A 25,674-nucleotide genomic window follows, 5' to 3' on the forward strand; every position below is an offset into this window, starting at 1 on the left:
TGGCAGTATTGAAACCCTCTCCTTTTCTCCCCCTCAGAGAACAGGTGTTGATTGTTTTCAGTCCCTGCGGGTATTTTCACTCTTTCTCTCTTTCTCTCCAGCTACTTATAGGGGGAGTGCTTTTCTTGTGTGATTTCAATGTGCTGCATTCTCCCCCTTTGTCTTTCTTTCCTCTCTTTGTGAAAACAGCTCTGTACCCTCTATGGCTCCGTGGCTTTTCTCTCCCCCACTTCACCTCTCCACACCCCATACCTGCCAAGTTCTCTGTTTCCAATTATGCAGATTGTTGCATTAATCCTCAGATCAGTTTCCTAGGTGTTTAAAACGGTTTGATGCTGATCTAGCTGCATTTCAGGGATGAGACAAGCTCAGGCTCCCTATACTACTCTGCCATCTTAACTCCTCTGTACTTGATTTACAAAAGTTTTTGAAATAACTATAGATTTCTTATTTATTTATTTATTTATTTATTTATTTATTTATTTATTTATATTTTACAGTCTTTATGTCACTTTTTAAAGTTTATTTATTTTTGAGAGGAAGTGAGAGGGAAAGAGAGAGTACACACGTGCATGTGTGCCAGGGGCAAAGGGAGAGAGAATCCCAAGCAGGCTCTACGTTTTCAGTACAGAGCCCAACTTGGGGCTTGATCTCACGGTTCATGAGATCTCGACCTGAGCCAAATCAAGAGTCTGACACTTAACTAACTCAGCCACCCAGGCACCCCCATTTATTTCTTTTTCTTACTTTACTGTACTGGACTTAACTTTCAGTACAATTTTTTTTTATATCAAGTTTTAATTTACATTCTAGTTACTTAACACATGGTTTAATATTAGTTTTAGGAGTAGAATCCAGTGATTCATCACTTACATATAACACCCAGTGCTCATCACAAGTGCCCTCCTTAATACCCATCACCAATTTAGACCATCCCTCCCCCCACTTTCCCTCCTTTAACTCTGTTTGTTCACTGTAGTTTAGAGTCTCTTATGGTTTTCCTCCCTCTTTTTTCCCCCTTCCCCTATGTTCATCTGTTTTGTTTCTTAGATTTCATATATGAGTGAAATAATATGGTATTTGTCTTTCTCTGACTGACTTATTTTGCTTAGCATAATACACTCTAGCTCCATCCATGTCATTGTAAATGGCAAGATTTCATTCTTTTTGATGTCTGAGTAATATTCCATTGTGTGTATGTGTGACACACAGCACATCTTCTTCATATCACATCTTCTTTATCCATTCCTCAGTTGATGGACATTTGTGCTTTTTCCATAATTTGGCTATTGTGGATAATGCTGCTATAAACATTGGGGTTTATGTGCCCCTTCAAGTCAGCATTTTTGTATCCTTTGGGTAAATACCTAGTAGTTTAATTGCTGGGTCAAAGGGTAGTTCTATTTTTAACTTTTTGAAGACCTCTATACTGTTTTCCAGAATGGCTGCACCAGTTTGCATTCCCACCAGCACTGTAAGAGGTTTCCCCTTTCTCCACATCCTCACAAACGTGTTATTTCCGGAGTTGTTAATTTTAGCCATTCTCACAGGTGTGAAATTATAGTTTTCTTATTTTAACTATCAAACCTTTATTATTTTAATTGACCTTGATTATTTTCTAACGTATTGCAGAAAGATCTGCTTTCTTAATTAGAAAATAGTAAAGATAAAAATTAACTTTTTTGATACCTTTAAGATCATTACTATCATTTGCTAGATGTGTAAAGCTTGGGTTGCTATATATATTAAATGATACGTAATACATTGTCACAGTTATTTTTCTTCTTTTCTGAGGTCAGGCTTTCAGCTATTTCTTCTCACTAATGTCTGAATCTGCCTCAATGCCTACCACTCACATTTGTAATTAGTTTGGGTTGCCAAATTTTTTTAAAGTTTGATTAGAACTTTAAAATATCTAAATAAATAAATAAAATATCTAAATAAAATAAATATGTATCTAAAATAGGAACAGATAGGCTCTAAGTGAATAGATGATTTCTAAGCTTGAAGGTTTATGTATATTCTATGATTCTTTGGTATCTAGTCAGTATACTGTACACAGGAAGTAACATGAAGTCTTTGTTTTATAATTTTTAAAAATGAAAATTATTTTACTTTTGTTTTCTTCCTATAAAAGCAATACATATTTATTGCATAAGGTATGAAAGTTTATCTATTAAGCAGAAATATATTTATTCAAGAGACGTGGGTAATATTTGTAAGTACATTAAAAAAGTAAGATCTGGAGAAGAGATATGATTTCAAGAGGAAGGGTGGTGTGATGTGGGGTAGCCGGCAGTTAGGAGAAATCTGTATTTTTTAATGTTTCTACATTAATTTCATGTTATATAAATATTACTTTCTATTTTTTAACTATTAAAATAAAGGCAGGCAAAAATATTATATATATCCTACCCACCAAGTGACCACCATTATTACCTCTCTGTAGAATATACTTATCTATGAATATGTATTAAAATACTGGGCTAGATATAGATATATCGGACAACAATAAGACTACCGTTTAAAAAAAAATTAGCAGGATCACATGAACATCTTTCCATGTCCAAAAAACATTTCTGCAACTTTATTTTTAGTACATTAGCTCAGATATGCATATTTCCTCTTGGATGATAGTTACACACAAAAATAACGTGAGGGATAAGTTTTAGATTTTAGACATTGAGGTAAAGTATATATGTTTTCTTTAACTGAATTGGTTAGATAACTGTTCTCAACACTCTAATTCATATAAACTGCTTAGAGAAAAGGGGTTAATTTATTTCTTTTTAAAATATATTAACAGTTTTATAAAAAGACATATCTGGCAACTATCTGGTTATTTTGACCAATGTAACTTTTTATGATGTTGACTTTCATAGACATTTCAGGAATGGTTAGTAAAAAATATGAGTCTTAACTTGTTTTTTAGAGTTTCGAAAAGAAATATAAATATCCTGCATCACTAGACATATTATCCAATGTTGGATGTGCGCTGTCCATTACTGGTCTGGCCCTTACAATTGTATTTCAGATTGTCACCAGGTAAGAAGTGAAACAGGCTCCTTTTATAAGAAAAATTGCTATCTTGATATTATTTCCTCTGCACATATTCTCATCATAATATGGTCTCTTGGAGATAAAAGGGAAATCAGAATTAGTTCAACAAGTTCATCTTACAGAAGAGCACACTCAGTTCTGAAGAGGCTAAGAAATACATACAAATAAGTTTATAATTAAAACTGTGGTAAATGCTTTGAAGAAAAATTACATACCATGTGATTATAAGTTTGTCATGTAAAAATAGTGTGGTCCCATAGCTCATTAATGCTATATAGTTCCTTTGTGTTGAATAGAACCATACCTACCAATTTGCATTTATAAAAGAACAAAACATTGCTAAACAATATTTTTGAAAATTAAACTAATTTAAAATACATATTAAGTTTTCAAATGGTCAAACTTTTAAAAAGTCTTTGAATTCCATAGTTCAAAAAAAATCTAACTTAAGGGGCACCTGGGTGGCTAAGTCAGTTAAGTGTCCGACTTTGGCTCCGGTCATGATCTCACAGATTTTGGGTTCATGCCCCACATGGAGCTCTCTGCTGTTAGCATAACACCCGCTTTGCCTCCTCTGTCTCCCTCTCTCTCTGTTACTCCCAGCTTGTGCTCTCTCTCTTAAAAATAAATAATTTTTAAGAAATCTAACTTTAAAAATTACCTATAAACACATATTTCTTTCCACCTTGACCTCCTCACTAAAGGTCCAATTTTATATAGCACTTGTTATTTTTTTCAAATGCTACATTTTTATCAATCTGTAAATATAAGTTTGTTATTTATTAGTTTACCTGGGTACTCTCTGTTTTCCCCATCAGCATGAAAATCAATGAGAACAGTGACTTTTTCTGATTTTGTTGTTTCTATTGTTGTTTGTTTTGTTTTGATTAGTGTATCCCCAAGACTGAGCACAGTACCTGGCCCTTAGTAGAGGAATATCTGTAGAATAAGTGGGACTATTGAGTATTCCTACGTGGTCCTCCTCACAAACTCAAGATATCCCAAGATGAATTCATCTTTCTTTCAGAATTATTTCTCCCTACTAAATTCTCTCGTAAGTGTTTTCTCAGATGTGTAGGCTCAGAACTTTTTATTTTGAAAGCATTGCTGTTTAAAATATTTCCTGAAATTTTATTTAAAAAGTTGAAAACCTATAGAAATTTGCTAAATTTTCAAGCATTTCCTAAGAACACAGGTATTCTCTTCTACGGTATAATACCATTATTCTCACTCAGGAAATTCAACTCAACCAATTTACCATTAATATAATGTTACTGTGTTAATATACAATCCATATTCAAATTTCTTCAGTTGTTCCATTAATATCCGTTATAGCTGAGTGGTCCCCCCCCCCAATTCATTTAGTTGCTATGTTTCTTAAATTTTTTTAATGTTTATTTATTTTTGAGAAAGAGACAGCACGAGTTGGGGAGGGGTAGAGAGAGAGAGAGACACAGAATCTGAAGCAGGCTCCAGGCTCTGAGCTGTCAGCATAGAACCTGATGTGGTGCTTGAACTCACAAACTGTGAGATCATGACCTGAGCCGAAGTTGGACACTTAACCAACTGAGCCACCCAGGAACCCCAGTTTTCATGGTTCTTAGTCTCATTTAGCCTAAAATAATTCCTCTGCTTTTCTGTTTGTTTTGGTATTTGGGTACATTAAATCTTTTGAAATGTTGGTGTCAGTTATATTGTAGAAAGTAGAATATTCAACAGTTTAGGATTTGTCTGAAATGTTCCTCATGATTAGATAGGGGTTAAATATTTTTGATGAGAATACTACATCATTAAGTCTTTTTCAGTGTGGTATAGCAAGAAGCATGTGATGTCAGTCTGTCCCATTATTGGTTGTATTAAGTTGGATTCCTTGTTTACAGTGGTGTCTACTGGAATTCTACACCCTAAAGGTTAATATTTTCCCCTTTGTAAGCAATAAGTAATCTGTGGATGATACTTTAAAATTGTGTGACTATTCTGTCCCCCAACTTTTACTCAATGGTTCTTATTGGAATATGTTATTACCTTGATGGTTGAAAATGATTCTTTCTCTTTATTTACTCTGTTCCTTTGTAAAGAAGTGTACTCTTGAATGTAACCAGAGGGAGTCTCTTCCTATTGTTTTGGCATGTCCCTAGCAGTCTTTAAGCACTTTTTAATTTCAGGTACAGCAAGATGACCCAGGCACATTTTTCACTTTCTCTGCTCATATTCAGAAAAAGCCATTTGTTCAAAGAGCCAGAACTCCTTTTGATTCCTCTTCTTTATCTATCACACTTAATGAATCTCTTGCCATTCACTCAAAGTTTTTATAATGAGTGCTAATTATGGGCCAAGCACCACATACAAACTGAATACCAAACTATGAACAGCAAGTAAGCTCTCATTTCTCATGATATTTATATTCTTTGGCAAAGACAGATGTTATACAGATATATACAGAATTAAATATATGATTACAAATAGTGGTAAGCGCCTTGAACGAACATTGCATGCCATGTAGTTACAGGTTTGTTATGTAAAATGAAATGGCTCTTATATTTGTCCTTTTATTTGTATTTCTTTTTTTAAAATGTCTATCTTTGAGAGAGAGCAAGTGGGGTAGGGGCAGAGATAGGGGGACAGAGGAACTGAAATGGGCTCTATGCTAGCACAGAGAGCATAATGAGGGGCCCGAACTCAAGAACTGCAAATTGCAAGATCATGACCTAAGCTGAAGTTGGACGCATTCCACCTGAGCTACCAGGGCCCCCTTTTATTTGTCTTTCTATCGTAATCATACTTGAACAGTTTTTGAACCCATTTGAATAGGTTGTGGTAGGTACATAACTAGTGTCTTTGCCTAAAATTTCAGTACTTCTAGTGGTTTTCAGATTTTTTTTTCATTATCTATCGACATGTTTCTTAGCACAGTTATGCTGCCATGTATGTCACTAAAAATTCATCAGGAAACAAAAACAAAAATTAAAAAATGGTATTGACTTCTAAATGTGAATCAAATAGTTTTCTTTGTTCATGGACAGGGTCCCCCATAATTATATATAAATTACATATAATATGTATAATTAAATAGTAAATTATAAATAATTTAGATACATAAGATATATAAGCTACATAATATATGTTATAACACATTATATAATTATATATATTATATAGAAAAATAACATAATATTAATGTACAGAATATAGAAATGTACAGAAGAGCCAGGCTATTTGAAAATAGCCTGTTCTTCCTGTGGATTACAATTTCTGTTTGAAACTGGAAAAAAATTAGAAGCTAACTTTGCTTTTATATAAAAGGAATCTTTTGAGTACTTTTTGCAGTTCTGGTCATTAAAACTTTCAAAAGACTGAATTAAATTTTGAATTATTCAGAAAATCTCAACTAAAACATCAAGAGGACGAGCAGAGTTCTGTTTAAATATACACTTTTTATGCATTGTAGAAATCCAAAGACTGAGAAGGTTCATGATGGAATGTTATAAAATCATAAAGGATATGTAATTAGTAAGCAGACTTATTCATCAGATTCTGAGATATTAAAAATGGGTACTTGGAGATGTTAGAACTTTAAGCACAGTAATAAACTTAGGGAAATAGTTATTTGAAGAGGCCTTGTATTCTGAAAAACCCAGAAAGGCTTAGATGGTAGTGAATGGAAATTCTGTAACTTTCATTAATATAAGACTGCATACCATAGTATACAGAGAACTATAATATGTCATTAAAGGGGCCTTATGGATATATCTGCCTTTAACCATTAAGGCAAACAATACATGCACAGTAAAGACAATATGAAACCTCACATTTGAGATCAACTCTTATTTAGGGAAACCTTGAATTCTCTGCCAATCTGAAAATACACAGGTAGGCCACCACAGAACACACATGTGAGCATAAGCACACACACCCATTCTCATTTTCTCTCTCTCTCCCTCCCACTGCCTTTTAAAGACTCCTGGTAAACAATGCCAGCTTGCAGACAAAATGAGAAAAGGCTCTTCTTTTCTAGCAAAGATCTTAGGTAAAGGTGAGAAGGTAACAAACCCAAAAGTTTTAAAGAATCCTTGGTTCTACCCCCCAGAAATTATGTCTTCAAACAAAGGAACAGTCTTCAAGCATGGTTTACATTATAAGGATCATCCAGAGCATCTTGGCCATTTGACTGTCAGCAAGTATTTCCTAAAATATGTTTCTTGGACACAGGTGAAATTTTGTTGAGTATAAGCCTTTCAGAGGGATAGTAATCATCAGTCTACTCAAATTATGAAGAATGTCATTAGTAGCAATAGACCATGAAACACATTTTAAATATTTTTACTTAACTTAAAATGTTTATGAAAACCTTACTCTTTAAATGTAATATAAGCTAAACTTATACCATTTTGTTTTAAACTTATAAAAGTAGTTCAAAATTATATTTGGCCTTATTTTTTTTAATACAAAATTTATCATCAAATTGGTTTCCATATAACACCTAGTGCTCATCCCAATGGGTGCCCACTCTTATGTGGATCCTGAGAAACTTAACAGAAGACCATGGGGGAGATGAAGGGGGGAAAAAAGTTAGAGAGGGAGGGAGGCAAACTATAAGAGACTCTTAAAAACTGGCCTTCTTTTAAAATCCATACTTGATTTTTTTTTATATAAAAGACTTTATTTATTTATTTATTTATTTATTTATTTATTTATTTATTTATTAAATGTTTATTTGTTTTGAGAGAGAGAATGTGTGTGTGTATGCCAGGGTGGGGGAGGGACAGAGAGACTAGGAGAGAGGGAGAATCCCAAGCAGGCTCCTGCTCTCAGCATAGAGCCCCACATGGGGCTCGAACCCACAAACCATGAGATCATGACCTGAGCCAAAATCAAGAGGCAGATACTTAACTGACTGAGTCACCCAGGCGCCCTTATATAAAATACTTTTTAAAGTACAAGAGACTTTTTCTCCACATTTGAACATATGTTCACTTACTAATGTGGAATTTTTTCCTATTTTGAAATTAAAAAAAAATCCATTTGGAGTCTTTCTATAGCTGGCCTTTGTATATGTTTGCAAATCTGGAGTGGAACCTATTGTCTATTATAGTAGAAGAAACTGCCCTAAAAGTTAGTGGCTTAAAACATTAATTTGTTATGTCTAAGGACTTAATTTGAGCTCAAGTGGCTTGATGGGGCTCAGCTGTGATTCTTCCATTGGTCTCCCTTTGGTCTCCTGTGAGGAGTCAGATGGTGGGTGGAGTTGGGCTAATCTGGGGCTCATCTGGTATGCTGGGAGAGATGGGTCTTTCTCCCTCTCCACATAGTCCCAGAGCATTCCTATGCAGTTTCTTCAATAGGTTAGCTAGACTTTTTACCTGGTGGCTCAAAACTTCCAGAAGCATGAAGGGGAAAGAAAGCTTGTTTTGAGTTTCATGGGCAGAGTGCCTTTATGGAGTCTTTCCTCCATTAAAAAAAAAAAATCAGAAAATGTTTCACCACTGTATAGGTATAAAGGTGAATATATTAATATTATATGTTCATATTTATTCTTTGACCTATAATAGTTAATTATTTTCCCTTTTGGTTTTAAAAGGAGTTAAAACTTTGCTGTGGGCCATAAAACTATCATTGGTCCTAAGCACTACTTTGGTGAATAAGTTGGCCCTGGCTTCCAGGCCTTCTGGCGCATTTCATTAGGGAGATCAAGTCACAGGTTGGCCCTGGGAGAGGATTACACAGCATATAGATACCAGAAAGTAGAATCCAGTGGGAGTCCTCTCTGCTGAATAGCAGTTACCTTTTATTATAACAGTTTCAAGAAAGGATGTATCGGGGGCACCTGTGTGTCTTAGTTAGTTAAGCATCCGACTCTTGGTTTTGGCTCAGGTCATGATCTCATGGTTTGAGCCCCACATTGGGCTCCAAGCTGACAGCATGGAGCCTGCTTGGGATTCTCTCTCTCTCTCTCTCTCTCTCTCTCTCTCTCTCTCTCTCTCCCTCTCTCCTCCCTCCCCTGCTCTCTTTTTCTCTCTCAATAAATAAATAAACTTAAAAAAAAAAGAAAAGATGTATTGACCTATTTTCTCTAACTCACTTCTCTGTGGAAATGAGAGGACAGTGAGCTCTTCTGGTGCAGTTGGAAAGGTAGGTTTACCAGCTGGCCCATGGGCTATGAGCTGGATTTACATCGAGTAATAATATTTCTTTTTCACTCACAATTTCACTAGAGTTTATTTTTTGCAGATGTTCTATTTGTTCAATTATATTTACTTGTTTTTAGGAACGTCAGAAAAACCTCAGTAACCTGGGTGTTCGTCAGCCTGTGCACATCAATGTTGATTTTTAACCTCCTCTTTGTGTTTGGAATCGAAAACTCCAATAAAAACTTAGTGAAACGTGATAATGACACCAATAAGATGGATTCTGATAAAAATGAAATACCCACGCAAGATACTGTTGTCATCTTGAATCCCACCTGCACTGTGATGGCTGTCTTGCTCCACTATTTCCTGTTAGTGACATTTACCTGGACTGGAATCAGTGCTGCCCAACTCTATTTCCTGCTAATTAGGACCATGAAGCCTCTTCCTCAACATTTCATTGTGTTCATCTCTTTAATAGGATGGGGCAAGTGTTTGCTTTTCCACTTAGTCATACATTAATTTTCTTGAAATAACTTAAACAAATACCTACTTAAGGCCTAATAGCCCAAGTCCTTTAGGTAGAGGTGATGGAAAGCCAGCACCACCAGGAGTGCCTTCTGCCTGGTTGTTCACACTCCTGGGAAGGAGACACGTGTGATCAGGCAGCTGTACTAGTCACATCATAAGCTAAACTCAAATGTTAATTTCCTTTAACATCTCTAGTAGTTTGATTTGAAATTTAGACCACATATAATGTGTTTCCTAGCTACTTTAAAAGAAATATTTCAAGAATACCAGAGTGACTCTAAGAAAAATAATTTCAAAAATTTTCAAGTTCCAGAAAAGAATTGTGTTCGTGGTATCTAAATTTAAATTTCTTCAAGTGAAAGAGGAATTAAGCCATTTAAGAATGGAAATTGTGGTAAGTGTTACAAAGGAATCAGAAATAGTATCAGGTTATTATGTACAGCCAACAATAAAAGACAGAGGCAAAGAGTTACAGAAAAATTATGTCCACCATTGACCTACATCTGTAGGTCATTTAGTACATTGTCTAGAGTAGAAAGAATAACATAGTCTTGAAAAGGGTCAGACGTATAATTCATTTGTGTTCTTTTATAATTAATTTCAGTTTGGGGTAAATTATTAATTTGGTGCCTCTCTTTTGCCACATAGGAGTCCCAGCTATCGTGGTGGCTCTGACAGTGGGAATTATTTTTTGTCAGAATAGTAATGATCTACAATGGGAGTTAGAGTACCGGCAAGAGGAAATGTGAGTTTATATTTTTAAGAAATGTTCATTTATTTGATATAAGAGTGTAACTGTTCAGTGATATTGAATGTAAGTATCAATGTACATATGAATCTCACTTTATAACTGTCATATTATAAGTGGGTATTTCAAATTCTCAAAGAACACATTATATTTTAAATATAGTGACATGAAAGTTTCCTATGATAAATCCTTTTGTAAAACAAGTAATTACCTTCTAAATTTATAATCTGAACTTCTTATATTAGATTTGTGTTCTTTTATTAAGCCTGAAAATCATAGGACACAATATGTGTGATCCTTAGTAACCCTTTATCTTAGTTTTTTTAATATAGAAAATGGGAATAACAATGATAGTAATACCCACTCTGAGATCATGGTGAGGGGTCAAGCGAGTGTGAAAATATTTCATAACTTGAAAAGCACTATCCATGCTTTTTACCAGTTCTATATTGATAAGATTATTATGAATACTTGATGATGATTTATCACACATTACAAATTCTTTCTGTGATTATAGTGTGAATAATTAACTCTTACTAATGGAAATACCTGACTGTATGGTGTTTGCTTTTTATGTGAGGTGGGAGAGAAGAAAACTGAGCTGAACTCTTTACATGTGTGTCTGCTGCCAAACAGCAACTGCTCTTTAATTTATCCTCCCTTCTCCTTTTATAAACCAGCCATTCTCATCCCCAGATCCACCTTAGGTCCCAAAGCAACTTAAAAAAACAACAACAGAATTCTAGGAAATGTGCCAGTACACCCAAGGAAAGTCTGCGTAGTCAGTGTGCATATCTAGTTCCAGGGCTGACCATGCCCAATTGTAGACTAGGAAGCTATCTTCCTGGCTTGATTTTAGGGGCCAAATACTCCAGGTACTATTTCCTCTGTTTAATTAGGGTTAAATATCTTTTAATTAGTTAAAAAATGTTTTAATTCCACAATTACAGAACAGGGGTAAGATGCAAATATCTCACGGGACGGGTAATTCACTTCATATAGCATCACTGATTTCCTTCCCTAACCCTGGGACAGGGCTAGACATACTACTGTCAAGGCCTTCAGGAGAAAGAAGCCTACCATCTTAGATATATTCACATTGAGCTACAAATAATTAAGAGCAGATTCTTTCCTGAGCACACTGTAGGTGTTAAGGAAGACACTAAGCAACTGATAATAGAAGTTGGGAAGAGAGGAAGGATGCTTAACATGAATATCTGCCTCATCTTGGACTCATCCCCCACCTTTCACCCTATACACATGCATCAATGGTCACATTTTTTCAGGATGTATGTGGAAAGAGAAGGGAGTATTTTTTGGTTTCTTGAGTTACCCTCCCAGCAATTATACCACCATATCCTGCACTCTCCCCCACTGCTCCCAGCTCTGCCAGTCACACGTGAAACCCCTAACCCAGTTCTCCTCATGTACGGCTATCTCTGCAAGGAACCAGTTAAGGGGTGACTGCAGGGAAGGACACACTCCTCTTTAATGCTCCATCCCCTGATTGTCAGTGCTGCCATCATATAGGCTGTTTCATACTTTCCTGAAGGATTGAGATAACATGGAAAATTATAATGCCCGAGAGGGAAATTCTTTTCAGGTGAATGCTGCATATGATATGATATGAAGAGTTGTCTTCATGGTATGTTTCCTGGAAAAATCACCATGGAATTAAACAGTTCATCTGAGGTCCACTTGTGATGCTCTCCAGACCTCAGGTCCATAGCTATTTGTCATATCAGCCTCCATTGTGTGCTCTCCAATCTTAATTCTAGAAATTCCACTCCATACCTAAAAGGGTTAGTCTGACTGTAGGAACCATCCTCTCTTAGCCTATTTCTCAAATCTGAGTTATTAAACCCAGAATAACAATAGGAAAGGCTATTATTATGAGAAGAGATTAAGTACGACTCTCTCTCCAGGAAGGACAAAGGAAAGAGGGGGTGAGGAGTCCTGTCTTAGTGCACACTTCCTGACGACCATGGGTATCTAAGCCTATTTCCCTTCCAGGTCTCCCCAGTGGTATGAGGTGGCTGAGAAGTCCTGCGTACATTTATAGGCACACACGCACGCACACACATTCACACACACACACACACACACACACACACAGATCTATAGTATAAATAGTAATCCTCAGAAATTGTATTGTCAAAAGTAGAAACAACTCAAGACTCAGGTAAGGAAAAAAATATATATGTATATATATTTGTATATGTATATATATTTGTCAAATTGTTTCATAATTAACAAGTCTGCTTTTATCCAATAGATGTGTATTGTTCATTTTCTTTCTCTATCCGTTCTTCCCCTCTTAAGCTGTGTTTCTCTAGACTGCCTAGATAAGAAGTGTGTTCATCTTTTTCACTTAAAACTTTTGATAGCCACTTGCAGTGTGCCTGGGTGGCTCAGCCAGTTAAGTGCCCAACTTTGTCTCAGGTCATGATCTCACAGCTCGTGAGTTTGAGCCCTGCATTGGGCTCTGTGCTGACAGCTCACTCTCTCTCTCTCTCAAAAATAAATAAATGTTAAAAAATATTTTTAAAAAATAAAACTTTTGATAGCCGCTTGCTTTGTCACCAAGTTGCTTCTAGAGATTTGAAATCCTTCCTCTCAGAAGGATTCCATTAAATTCTCAGCCAAGTGCTCTCCTGTTTCTTCTGTGAATGGCAGGAGGGTTGGCCTCCAGTTACACATGAAAGGAAAGCCTAAAATCCTGAAGATAAACTTGCTCACTCTCACCATTTTATTTAAGGATAGACCTATTCTATCTGTTAATGGATGAAGGCACTCCTTTTTATTTTTTAATTCATTACAGAGATTTGAACATCTTCCCAGTTTCCTTCTAGGTCATTTGGATTAGAAATAAGTTTCTAATAATTTAAAATATAACAAATTACAATGCAAAACAGTTTAGAAATCCCCTGACATGTATAATAATGGTGTTTTGCCCGCAGGGGAAAGAAAATATACATTAACTAAATGCCAGGGAGTCTTAAATTATTTTGTTAATAATAATGCCCACCTGGGGCGCCTGGGTGGCTCAGTCGGTTAAACATCTGACTTTGGCTCAGGTCATGATCTCACGGTTTTGAGTTGGAGCCCCGCATCAGGCTCTGTGCTGACAACTCAGAGCCTGGAGCCTGCTTCAGATTCTGTCTCCCCTCTCTCTGCCCCTCCCCCACTTGCACTCTGTCTTCTCTCTCTCTCTCTCTCTCTCTCTCTCTGTCAAAAATAAACATTAAAAAAATAATAGCGCCCACCTGACACCTCCACTTGGGTGTCTAATGGGATGTCTTCTGGTCTTCACTCCCTAACCTGCTCTTTTTATCATTTTCCTCATCTCACTAATGGTAAACTCCATCCTTCTAGGTACTCAGGCCAAAGAACTTGGAATCACTCTTAATTCTCCTACATCTCACATCCAACCTGTAAATAAATCCTTTGCTTTATTTTAAATATATTGGGAATCAGACTCTTTCCTAACATCTCCTCTCCTGGTCCAAGTCACCAGATTATTGTAATAGACTCCTAGGTGATTTCCTACTCTTGTGTATCCTCTTCTATTATCCCTGCATCTACCTAGAGTAATACTTCCAGATCTCAAGACAGATCATGTCAGGTTTCTCCTTCTCATCAAGAGTACATGCAACAACTGATAAAGCCATAACATAATTTGCATCTTTTCACTAATGCCATCTACATAGTATGTCTAGCTGCACTAGATTCTTTGCTATTCCTTCAGTTCTCAAATCAGGGTCTTTGCACTTGCTGTTCCCTCTGCCTAGAACACCCCCCCCTATCTACTTCAGATCTTTGCTGAAAGAAATATCACTTTTTTCCATAATGCTTTTTCTGACAACTCTATTTAAATTGAAACCCTCCCCCCCAACATATATACATATACATACACATAGTAATACCTACTCTCATTACCTGCTTTATTTTTCTCCATAGCACTGGTAACCATCTGACACAGTATATATTTTATTTGTTAGTTTTATGTATTCCTCTCCTTCAAAATCACTAAAAAAAGGAATTTTTATTTTTTTAATTTTTTTCATCATGGTAAGTGTGCTCTTTAATCCCCATCACCTATTTCACCCATCCTCCCCCCCCCACCTCCCCTCTTGTAATCATCAGTTTGTTCTTTGTAGTTAAGAGTCTGTTTCTTGGTTTGTCTCTCTCTCTCTTTTTCCTTTGCTCATTTGTTTCATTTCTTAAATTCCACATATGAGTGAGATCATATGGTATTTGTTTTTGTCTGACTTATTTTCCTTAGCATTATACTATCTCCATCCATTGTTGCAAATGGCAAGATTTCATTCTTTTTTATGGCTGAATAATATTCCATTGTGTGTGTGTGTGTGTGTGTGTGTGTGTGTGACATCTTTATCCATTCATCTGTCGATGGACCCTTGGGCTGCTTCCATAGTTTGCTATTGTAAATAATGCTTCAATAGACATGGATATACATGTATCTTTTTGAATTAGTCATTTTGTATTTTTTGGGTAAATACCCAGTGGTGCAATTGCTGGGATTGTAGGGAAGTTCTATTTTTATTTTTTTGAGGAACCCCCGTATTGTTTTCCATAGTGGCTGTTCCAGCTTGCATTCCTGGTTCTTTAAATTTAACGAAGAGGGTTCCTTTTTCTCCGTACCCTTGCCTGTACACTTGCCAACACTTGCTGTTTCTTGTGTTTTGTTTTTAGCCATTCTGACAGGCATGAGGTGGTATCTCATTGTAGTTTTGATTTGCAATTCCCTCATGATGAGTGATATTGAACATCTTTCGTGTGTCTGTTGGCCATCTGCATGTCTTCTTTGGAGAAATGTCTTTTCATGTCTTCTGACCATTTTTAATTGGATTATTTGTTTTACAGATATTGAGTTGTATCAGTTCTTTACATATTTTGGATAGTAACCCTTTATCGGATACGTCATTTGCAAATATCTTCTCCCATTCAGTAGGTTGCCTTATAGTTGTGTTGATTGTTTCCATTACTGTGCAGAAATTTTTGCTTTGGTATAGTCCTAACAGTTTATTTTTGCTTTTATTTTCATAGCCTAAGGAGATATATGTAGGGAAATGTGTCTGTCGCCAATGTTAGAGACATTACTGCCTGTGCTCTCTTCAAGGGTTATTAAATTTTAGCCGTCACATATCGGTCTTTCATCCATTTTGAGTTTGTTTTTGTGCATGGTAAGATACAATGGTCCAGTTTCATTCTTTTGCATGTAACTGTCCAGTTTTCCTAACATCATTTATTAAAGATACTGTCTTTCTCCCATTGTATATTCATTCCTTCTTTGTTGAAGATTAATTTACCATATAATTGTGGGTTTATTTCTGGGCTTTCTAGTCTATTTAATTGATCTGTGTGTCTGTTTTTATGCCAGTACTATACTGTTTTAAAGTACCACTTTATAATATAACTTGATGTCTGGAATTGTGATACCTCCAGTTTTGTTTTTCTTTTCAAATTTGCTTTGGCTATTTGAGGTCTTTTGTGGTTCCATACAAATTTTAGGATTGTTTTAGTTCTATGAAAAATGCTATTAGTATTTGTTGTAGACTCTAAGCCTAAAGTTCTCTCTTGTTCAGCAAGAGAGTGGATGCAGGATTAAAAGTGAGAGAGATGGCTAATGTCTGGGAAAAGACAAGAGCTCCGAATAAGAGTGCTTGCCCCGTATTTATTAAGATCAGAAGACTTACAAATGTGATGGACATGTACAAAGAGACAATGAATTTGTGAACATTAACGCATGGGCATGAGGGAAAGGGGGTTTTGAAGATATACAGTGTTAGGAGTTTGGGTCAATATAAAACAAAATCCTGGTGCCGGGCAGATGGGCAGGAGGTTGTTAACAGCAGACATGAGGCACCGTGTCTGTTTATCTTAACCAGTGTAGGGGATAAAACAGAGCAAGTAACCTCAGGGTTAACAAGGCACCTTTTCTTTTGCTAATCAGCTCCACTCTGAGCAGCTTCACCCACATCAGGTCTATAGCCCTAGGTACCTGTTTACCTGATTTGGTCCTTTCTTTCTGTGAAAGCAGCTTTCTCTTCCCAGTTATAGTACTAAATTGGGGGGCATTTTTGCCCTGAATACCTAACCTTGCTTACCAGATATACCTTTGTATGGGGGCCTTTGCCCCCCCAATTCTGGTGGCTTTGCCCCCCCTACTCTATTTTGGGGGCCTTAGCCCCCCTTCTCTATCCTTATTCACCTAATCTTATTTACCCAAACTTGGGTGTGAGCATCCTATGGCTTTGTAATTCTTTATGCCTTGTTAACCCATTGGTGCAAGCCCAGGGAGTTTCTAAGCTTATTTCCCACAGTATTTTGATAGGGATTGCATTAAATCTGAAGATTGCTTTGAGTAGTATAGACATTTTAATAATATTTTTTTTTTCCAATCCATGAGCATAGAATGTCTTTCCATCTCTTTGTGTCATTTGAATTTCTTTCATCAGTGTTTTATAGTTTTTGGAGTACAGGTCTTTCACCTCTTTGGTTAAGTTTATTCCTAGACATTTTCTTGTTTTTGGTGCAATTGTAAATGACATTGTTTTCTTAGTTTCACTTTCTGCTGCTTAATTATTAGGGTATAGGAATGCAACAGATTTCTGTACATTGATTTCATTTCCTGCAACTTGACTGAATTCATTTATCAGTTCTTTTGGTGGAGTTTTTAGAGTTTTCTATATATAGTATCATGTCATACAGAAAGAATATTTGGATTATTTTGTGGTTCACTTCTAATATCTGATATCTAGAACAATGTCTGCCACATAGCATGTGTTCTATAAATACTTATTAAATAAATGAATTCATTCTTACAACAATGCCAGGAAGTGATTACTATACTTCATAGATGAGAAAAAACATCACCAAAACCACCATCACTAATTGTAACAGTAACAAAAAAACCAAAACAAAACAGATGCAGTAAGGTTAAATAACTATTAAAATATTTTTATAAAGTAAGAAACTATGTAAATAATTTATGGTATAACAAAATAATGGAGCAGTATGTAGCTATAAAAAGTAATGAGAACAATCTTTATAATCTCATCTGGAGTTATCTCCAAGAGATGTTGTTAAGTAAGGTATAGAAGTATCATATATTATGATTTGTTTAAAAATCAGAAAAAATGATGGTTTATGCATAGCCTAAATCTGGAAGAATACACAAGAAACATTGATTAACACTGGAGATAGAAACTAGGTGAGAAGGGATAGTTGTAGGAGGGATGGTTGTAGGGGTAGTTGTCTTTCTCTGATTATTTGTACCTTTAAAATTTTGAACCATTCGATCTCCTACATGTTCAAGAATGAAATAAAACAATAACTTCCCTGAAGTCAGACATCTAGTAAGTGATAGAGCGACATGTAAATTTGGTCTGCCTGACTGAAAAGCCATTTTCTTTCCACTAGCCCATACATCAAGAAATACAGCAGAACTAATCCGTTTCATTTTTTTTTCTAGTGGTTGAATTCTTGAAAGTCATTTCAAATATATGGAATGCGAAGCAATATTGGCTTTTAGCAGTTCTTTCAGTAAAATGAATGTCAGTAACGTTAATAACATAGAGAACCAGTATGTATAGCTTTTGTAGTCTACTAAAATTATTATTTTTTCTCTCCATAGCTGCTGGCTGGCAGTTCCAGATAAAAAAGATCTTATAACTAGTCCATTTTTATGGTCATTCGTCTTACCTGTGACTATTATCCTCATCAACAATATTGTTATATTTATTATCATCATAGTCAAAGTGATATGGAAGAATAATCGCAATCTGACAAGGTAAGATTACCAATTATGGGAAACTTCAGGCATGACTCATCTGATACATAATACAGCACTTTAATATGCCCACAGTTCCCCAAAGAGTTTTCAGACTCTGGTACAATGGCAAGGATATGTGGTTTGCAAGGCAGATTTTCTTTTAAACTTTGTCTCAGAAAGTAAATCTTCTCCTCATCTTCCAACAATGTATTACATAACACACTTGTGTGCTATATGAGCCCAACTAAAAACTAAACCCAAAGACTTCAAGAAAAAAAAATTTTCTCTCCCAGTCTCAAATATTCAAGAAATAAGATTTGGATAATTAAAGAAGTTGGAAGATTGTGAGGAGATGCTGGTAACTAGAGCTACAGGCTATATTTTACATGTGTTTCTTGAATCTGAGTATGGCTTTGTTTTTAAAATTCATTTAAAACATATAAAATTGGGAGATTTCACTTAAAAATTGTATTTTCTCTTGAAAATATTGGAGCATCTGGAAACATTGTGTCCACATTTCCTGCAGGGGGGACATATGCTCCCTGGATTCTCTGGATTATCAATTCCCATGTATACTGCTTCTCTCCTTTCTATAACCTTTCTGGCTCCAATAAGCTTTTTCATTGTCATCCCTGGTAAACAAAACAGCTTTCAGTTGGAGAGACAAATAACAGAAACTGTTAAACAAATATACTGTCCATCCCCACCTCCCAACAATGCAGATTGGTTAGAACACAGTGCTAATGAAGCCATGAACCCAGCAGGTTTAATTTTATAAGACTGTGTTTATCACCAGTACATTTACTATAAGCACATCTGTGAGTTTTGTTGGTCACTGAGTGGATCCATTTGGTATGCACATATGGGTGAAAACTGTCATTAGTGGGAATATCATCTTAAATATGTGCTTTATTGATCAAGAGTAAGTATCATCTTTCCTATATGAATGATAGTCCACATTGAGAGGAAATGTGGGGGGAAAAGACTATCACTGATAATCTTTCAAATCTATATTTTACTGGTAATGAAGAAAAATCTTGGTAAAATCTTCTTAGTCTAATTGCGTATTAGTTATATTTGCTTTGTACAAAGCAGTATCATTTTGGCCATGGACAGCAACAAATGTGTATCTCTAATTTTGACTGGTAGATCATTGTTCTTAAGTTGGCTTAGTTACAGTGAAAATCAGGTCACAGTTTAATTGCTTAACAAACTATCTTTCATTGTATCCGTTAGCTTTTGCTGCATAACAAACCACCCCAAACTTAGTGGCTTAGAGTGACAAATATTTACTATTTGTCATAAATTTGAATGTTGATCAGGTGGTTTTTCTGGTCTTGGATGGCTTGAATATGGATGGATGATCTAAGATGACTTATTTTTATGCCTGATGGTGTTTGGTTGGTTGGTTTTGAGTGAGAGCTGCTCAGCTGGGAAAACTAAGCTTTGCTCCATGTGGTCTCTCATCATCAATTAGGCCAGTCTATGCTTCTTGACATAGTGAAGTTAGGATTCCAAAGAGCAATAAAAAAAGGCCGGCTCTACTGAGCAAAATGCATTCAAGCTTCTGCTTGTGGAACAATTGCTAACATCCCACTAGTAAGTCATATGGCTGAGCCCAGATTCCTACATTTCTACATTGTAATAACCTGTCATTCCCGTATCAACCTGCATCATGGGAAAGTCCCAGATGTTCAGAAAAGGATTGCTCACTGGCTGATCCACAAAGTAATTACCAAAATAAAATTCCTTTACAAAGAAAACATTGATATTTTTGTGTGTGAAATTTCACACACAGTAGTACTGTGTGTGACTGCAGTAGTATTTAAGGGACTGTTTACACCTGAACTTTTAAGCAGGTATCACGTTCTTTACAAATAAAGCTTGCTAAATCATATTTTATCTGGACATAGGTCTAATATGCTTTTTCCACCTAATGCATAATATTGTTAAATAGTGTGTATGGACAGCTGAATATGTATTCTCAATTAGAGGGTAACCATGATATTAATAAATAAAATTATATTAGTAAGTAAAAATCTCATATTTTCTTTCTTGCTTTCTCTTACCTAGCACAAAAAAGGTTTCATCCCTAAAGAAGATTCTTAGTATGTTATCAATTGCAGTTGTTTTTGGAATTACCTGGATTCTGGCATACCTTATGCTAATTGATAATGATGTCATCAGGACTGTCTTCAGCTACATGTTCTGCCTTTTCAACACTACTCAGGTATGGTGTGGGTTAGTCTGAAAGTAGCACACCATGCAGTGGTGGAGATGACATCACCCTGGACTAAACTGAAGTTTTCTTCTTTTGAAACCCCTGAAGGTCATTGTTTATTACATTTTAGGAGACTCTATTTTTAGTACATTTTGAAGGAAGAGGAAAGAAATCTCTTTATGACCTACCTACTGTGTCCTTTCCTGGATGGAGTTTATAGAATATAATTATAGTAGGGTTGGACCACGTTATTTTCTCTTCTCTAAGCAGAAGAAATTTTGTACAGCAATTGGCTTGGCAAACACTTCCTGATTCCTGTCTCCCATGCAATAGGTTCACGACAGCTCCTCACCATGGTTGACAAGGACAATGTTACAGTTATTGCTGGAGCTTAGATCCCTGTGGGATTGGCTGAATTTTTTCTTTCTCTCTGTTTTCTAACAATTTTATAAGATTATGTGTCTTATCTTAAAAAAAAAAACCTTTATTGTGGAATAATTGGGAATAATTGACAGATATAATTGCATTTATTTATTTATTTATTTATTTATTTATTTATTTATTTATTTTAAATATAATTTATTGTCAAGTTAGCTAACATACAGTGTATACAGTGTGCTCTTGGTTTTGGGGGGTATTTTCCTGTGGTTCATTGCTTACATACAACACCTAGTGCTCATCCCAACAAGTGCCCTCCTCAGTGCCCATCACCCATTTTCCCCTTTCCCCCACTCCCTCATCAACCCTCAGATTGTTCTCTGTATTTAAGAGTGTCTTAGGGTTTGCCCCCTTCCCTCTCTGTGACTATTTTTTTTCACCTTCCCTTTCCCCATGGTCTTCTGTTAAGTTTCTCGAGATTCACATGTGAGTGAAAACATATAATATCTCTCTTTCTCTGACTGGCTTATTTCACTCAGCATAATACCTTCCAGTTCCATCCACGATGCTGCAAATAGCATGATTTCATTGCCAAGTAGTATTCCATTGTATATATAAGTCACATCTTCTTTATCCATTCATCAGTTGATGGACATTTAGGCTCTTTCCTTAATTTGGCTATTGTTGAAAGTGCTGCTATAAACATTAGGTACATGTGCCCGTATGAATCAGCACTCCAATATCTTTTGGATAAATTTCTAGTAGTGCTATTGCTGGGTTGTAGGGTAGTTCTATTTTTAATTTTTTGAGGAACCTCCACACTGTTTTCCAGAGTGGCTACACCAGTATGCATTCCCACCAACATTGCAAGAGGGTTCCCTTTTCTCCATATCTTTGCCGTTGTTTCCTGAGTTGTTAATTTTAGCAACTCTGACCGGTGTGAGGTGGTATCTCAGTGTGGTTTTGATTGTATTTCCCTGATGATGAGTGATATTGAGCATCTTTTCATGTGTCTGTTGGCCATCTGGATGTGTTCTTTGGAAAAGTGTCTATTCATGTCTTCTGCCCATTTCTTCACTGGATTATTTGTTTTTTGGGTGTTGAGTTTGGTAAGTTCTTTATAGATTTTGGATACTAACTCTTTATCTGGTATGTCATTTGCAAATATCTTTTCCCATTATGTGGGTTACCTTTTAGTTTTGCTGATTGTTTCCTTTGTAGTGCAGAAGCTTTTTATCTTGAATAGGTCCCAATAGTTCATTGTTATAATTGTATATATTTAAAGTGTATAACATGATTTGATATACATTATTGAATGATTGCCAAGATCAAAATAATTAAAACATCTATCACCTCCCATAGTTGTTGAGGATTTTGGCATCTATGTTCATCAAGGATATTGGCCTGCAATTTTCTTTCCAGCAGTGTCCTTGTCTGGCTTAGTATCAGGATAATGTTGACCTTGTTAAATGAGTTTGGAGGTATTCTATCCTCTTCAGCTTTTTGGAAGAGTTTAGGAGGAATTAATATTAATTATTTTTTAAATGTGTGGTGGAATTCATCTGTGAGGTAATCAGGTCCTGGACTTTTCTTTATTAGGAAGCTTTTGATTACTTATTCAATATTCTTGCTTGCTATTGGTCTATTTAGTTTTTCTGTTATTTCATTATTCAGTCTTGGTAAGTTCTGTGTGAATTTTTTATTTCATTTCTTTTAAATTTATTGATGATGGTTTTATGGGCATAAATTGCTATATCTTGATAAAACATTTACCCTTGAAAGGAATGTGCATTGTGTAGTTGGGTGTAGTGTTCTAAAAATGTCAGTAGGGTTAAGATGATTTTAGTATTGTACAGATTTTCTATCCTTACCAATATTTTTTCCTGTTTTTCTCAATTGCTGAAAGAGGTGCATTAAAATCTCTGTGATTGTGGATTTGTCTATTTTGCCTTTAATTCTGTCAATATGCTTCACATATTTTAAAGTTCTGCTATTAGATGCATATACATTTATTATTGTGATGTCTTCTGAGGGAATCGACTGTCCTTTGGAAATGTCCATCTATAACTCTGAAAGTACTCTTTGTTGTGACATCTACTTTATCTGATATTCAGCCTTCTTGTATATATTGGATTAATGGGGTATATATATTTTTAATATATTCACTTTCAACCTATCTGTGCTTTTACATTAAAAGTATGTATCTTGTAGATAGCAAATAGGCAGGTATTACCCTTTTGTTCATCCTGACAATCTCTGTCTTTTAAGTAATATTTAGTCTATTTAGAGCTGATGTAATTATTAATATGGGTGAATTTATATGTACCATTTTGCCATTTGTTTTCTGTTGCCATTTTAAGTGTTTATTCTTCTGTTTGCCTTCATTTTTGAAGGATACTATCATTGAATATGGAATTATGGGTTGAAAAATTTTTTCACTTTTATGAAGTATTATGAAGAAGTCATTTCACAAACCTGCTCTAGTTTCTAATGGGACACACTCAGTGTTTCATATTCCCGCCCCCCCCCCACCCCCCATCTATGTAACGCTTTATTTTCCTCTGGTTGCTTTCAGGATTCTCTTTACCTTTGATTTTCAGCATTTTCACTAGGATATGCCCAGGTATTATTTTCTTTGCATTCATTCTGCTTGGGATTGCTGAGTTCCTGGAATCTGTTTATTTAGATCTTTCACCAAACTTGAGGAATTTTTGAACTTTATTTTTTCAAATACTTTTTCTACCCTGTTATTTTACTTTTCTCTTTTTTGGGAGTTTAATCATATATGTTAGACCATCTGATATTGTTCCACAGGTTCCTGAGCTGTTTATTCTTTATCATTCTTTATTCTTGCTGTTCATCAGATAGGATTACCTTAGTGATCCATCTTCAAGGACATTGATTTTATCTTTAATCATTTCCAGTCTTCTGTTAACTCTATTTAGTGATTTTTATTTCAGATACTGTATTTTTTTCATTTCAGAATTTTTATCTTATAATTTTTAATAGGTTTTATTTTGATGATTTTCTTAATTTTTGGCTCATAATTCAGTACATTTTCTTTTACAACTTTACGTGTATTATCATAACACTTTAAAATCTTTGTCTGCTAACTCTAACATCTGGGTCATTTTAGTCAATCCCTACTGATTATCTTTTTGTTTACTATGAGCCTTGTTTTCCTGTTTCTTTATATGTCTAGTAATTTTGGTTGTTTCCTGGACATTATAAATAATACACTGCAGCAACTCTGCATTCTGTTTTATTCCTACCAAGAATGGACTTAGCATATAATTAACTTAGCTGGACTAAAACTGAAAACTATCTCTCTTAGGGTGGACAACAGCTGAAATCTCTATGTAGTCTTTTTTAGCCATAGACAGACTTCTTAGTGTTTACTCTATGCATTTACAGTTTATAGGTAATTAAAGATTTGGGTAGAATTTATAAACAGAATCTGGAGCTCCCCTTCTCTGTTTCCTCCTGGCTATTCTGAGTATTCTTCCTTGTTTTTCAGATGTTGTAGTTGCCCTAAATCCTGTCCTCCAATTCTTCAACCTAATAAGACTGCCTATTTTAACCCCTCATTTAGTCATCCTGTGTGGGGCTGATCAGAGTGTGCTTTCTGGCAGAAAGATATTAAAAAACCACACACAACAGGAATCCTACCCAGTTATAGTCCCTTTTTTCTTAAATGTAGATTCTCCTTCCAGTTTCAAACTGCTTTTATTTGTGCTTCAGTGTCTTCAGGTAGGTTTTAAAAAATATTTTGTTCAGAGTTTGTAGTTTTTATCTTCATGAGGGTTGATTTAATAAAAGAAGAACCTTATGAAGTTGTTTTTGTGACATAATTATACATAAGACTAAAGGTGCTTTTATTCCTTGAGTCTTATCTCAAGTATATATTTAATTATAAATCTTTTAAAAAACATTGCATTTATATTTTGTATTAAAATCGGAGATGAAGATTTATATTCTTTTTCTTTTTTATAAGGCATTCTATTAGTATTTTGGGAGAATCTACTGTAAGAAGGATTATGGTGATCTTTTGATTTTTATCATGATAAAAATAGTGACATAAATGAACAAAAATGTTAGATTAAAAATGAAGATAATTCTGCTTGACCTTAGAGGATTTTTGTTTGTGTGTATGCATGCAGAATGTCAAACTCTAAGATAAAACAAGTATGCATTACTGAAAGACCTATCTTAAAAATTTTTGTAATGTTTATTTGTTTTGAGAGAGAGAGAGAGAGATAGAGAGCAAGCAGGGGAGGGACAGAGAGAGGGAGACAAGGAATCCTAAGCAGGCTGTGCACTGTCAGTGCAGAGCCTGGTGCAGGGCTTGAACTCATGACCCATGAGATCATGACCTGAGCTGAAATCAAGAGTTGGATGCTTAACCAACTGAGCCACCCAGGCACCCCTGAAAGACTTATCTTGAAATCAGAATTTCTCTCTGTGTGTCTTAACTGTATGCCTTCTTTCATAGTGAACAATGACTTTTACTCTGATAAAAAATACTACCAGGACTTTTCCCTCTGTATATGAAATCTTGCTATTTGTATTTATACAATTTAATGCTGTATTTCATGTTCCTAGAAATTTATGGATGTTGTATATTTCTGGTGCATTATATCTTTCATTGATATAACAAGGCACTCTCGGTCCCATTTTGTCTTGAAGTATGATTTTCTATGTATTAATGTAGCAACTTCTAATTTGTTTTTATTTGATCTTATCTACTTATAGTTTTAATCTTTAAGCTTTCTATGTCACTTTGGTTTTGACTTACCTCATTTTAAATTCCATA

The 25,674-nt window shown here is 35.3% G+C and overlaps 1 protein-coding gene across 1 annotated transcript in view; it reads left to right on the forward strand.

The window, feature by feature from the left end:
* Positions 1–25,674, forward strand: part of ADGRG7 (adhesion G protein-coupled receptor G7) — a 71,857-nt gene that overhangs the window by 40,317 nt on the left and 5,866 nt on the right. The window contains exons 11-15 of the mRNA XM_043593976.1: positions 2,933–3,045; positions 9,326–9,672; positions 10,365–10,461; positions 18,125–18,280; positions 20,336–20,492. Of these exons, the coding sequence (XP_043449911.1) occupies positions 2,933–3,045; positions 9,326–9,672; positions 10,365–10,461; positions 18,125–18,280; positions 20,336–20,492 (870 nt within the window). The remainder of the gene's footprint in view (positions 1–2,932; positions 3,046–9,325; positions 9,673–10,364; positions 10,462–18,124; positions 18,281–20,335; positions 20,493–25,674) is intronic.

The sequence above is a fragment of the Prionailurus bengalensis genome, chromosome C2 (genome assembly GCF_016509475.1).
Source record: "Prionailurus bengalensis isolate Pbe53 chromosome C2, Fcat_Pben_1.1_paternal_pri, whole genome shotgun sequence".
In the NCBI taxonomy this organism is placed as follows: Eukaryota; Metazoa; Chordata; class Mammalia; order Carnivora; family Felidae; genus Prionailurus; species Prionailurus bengalensis.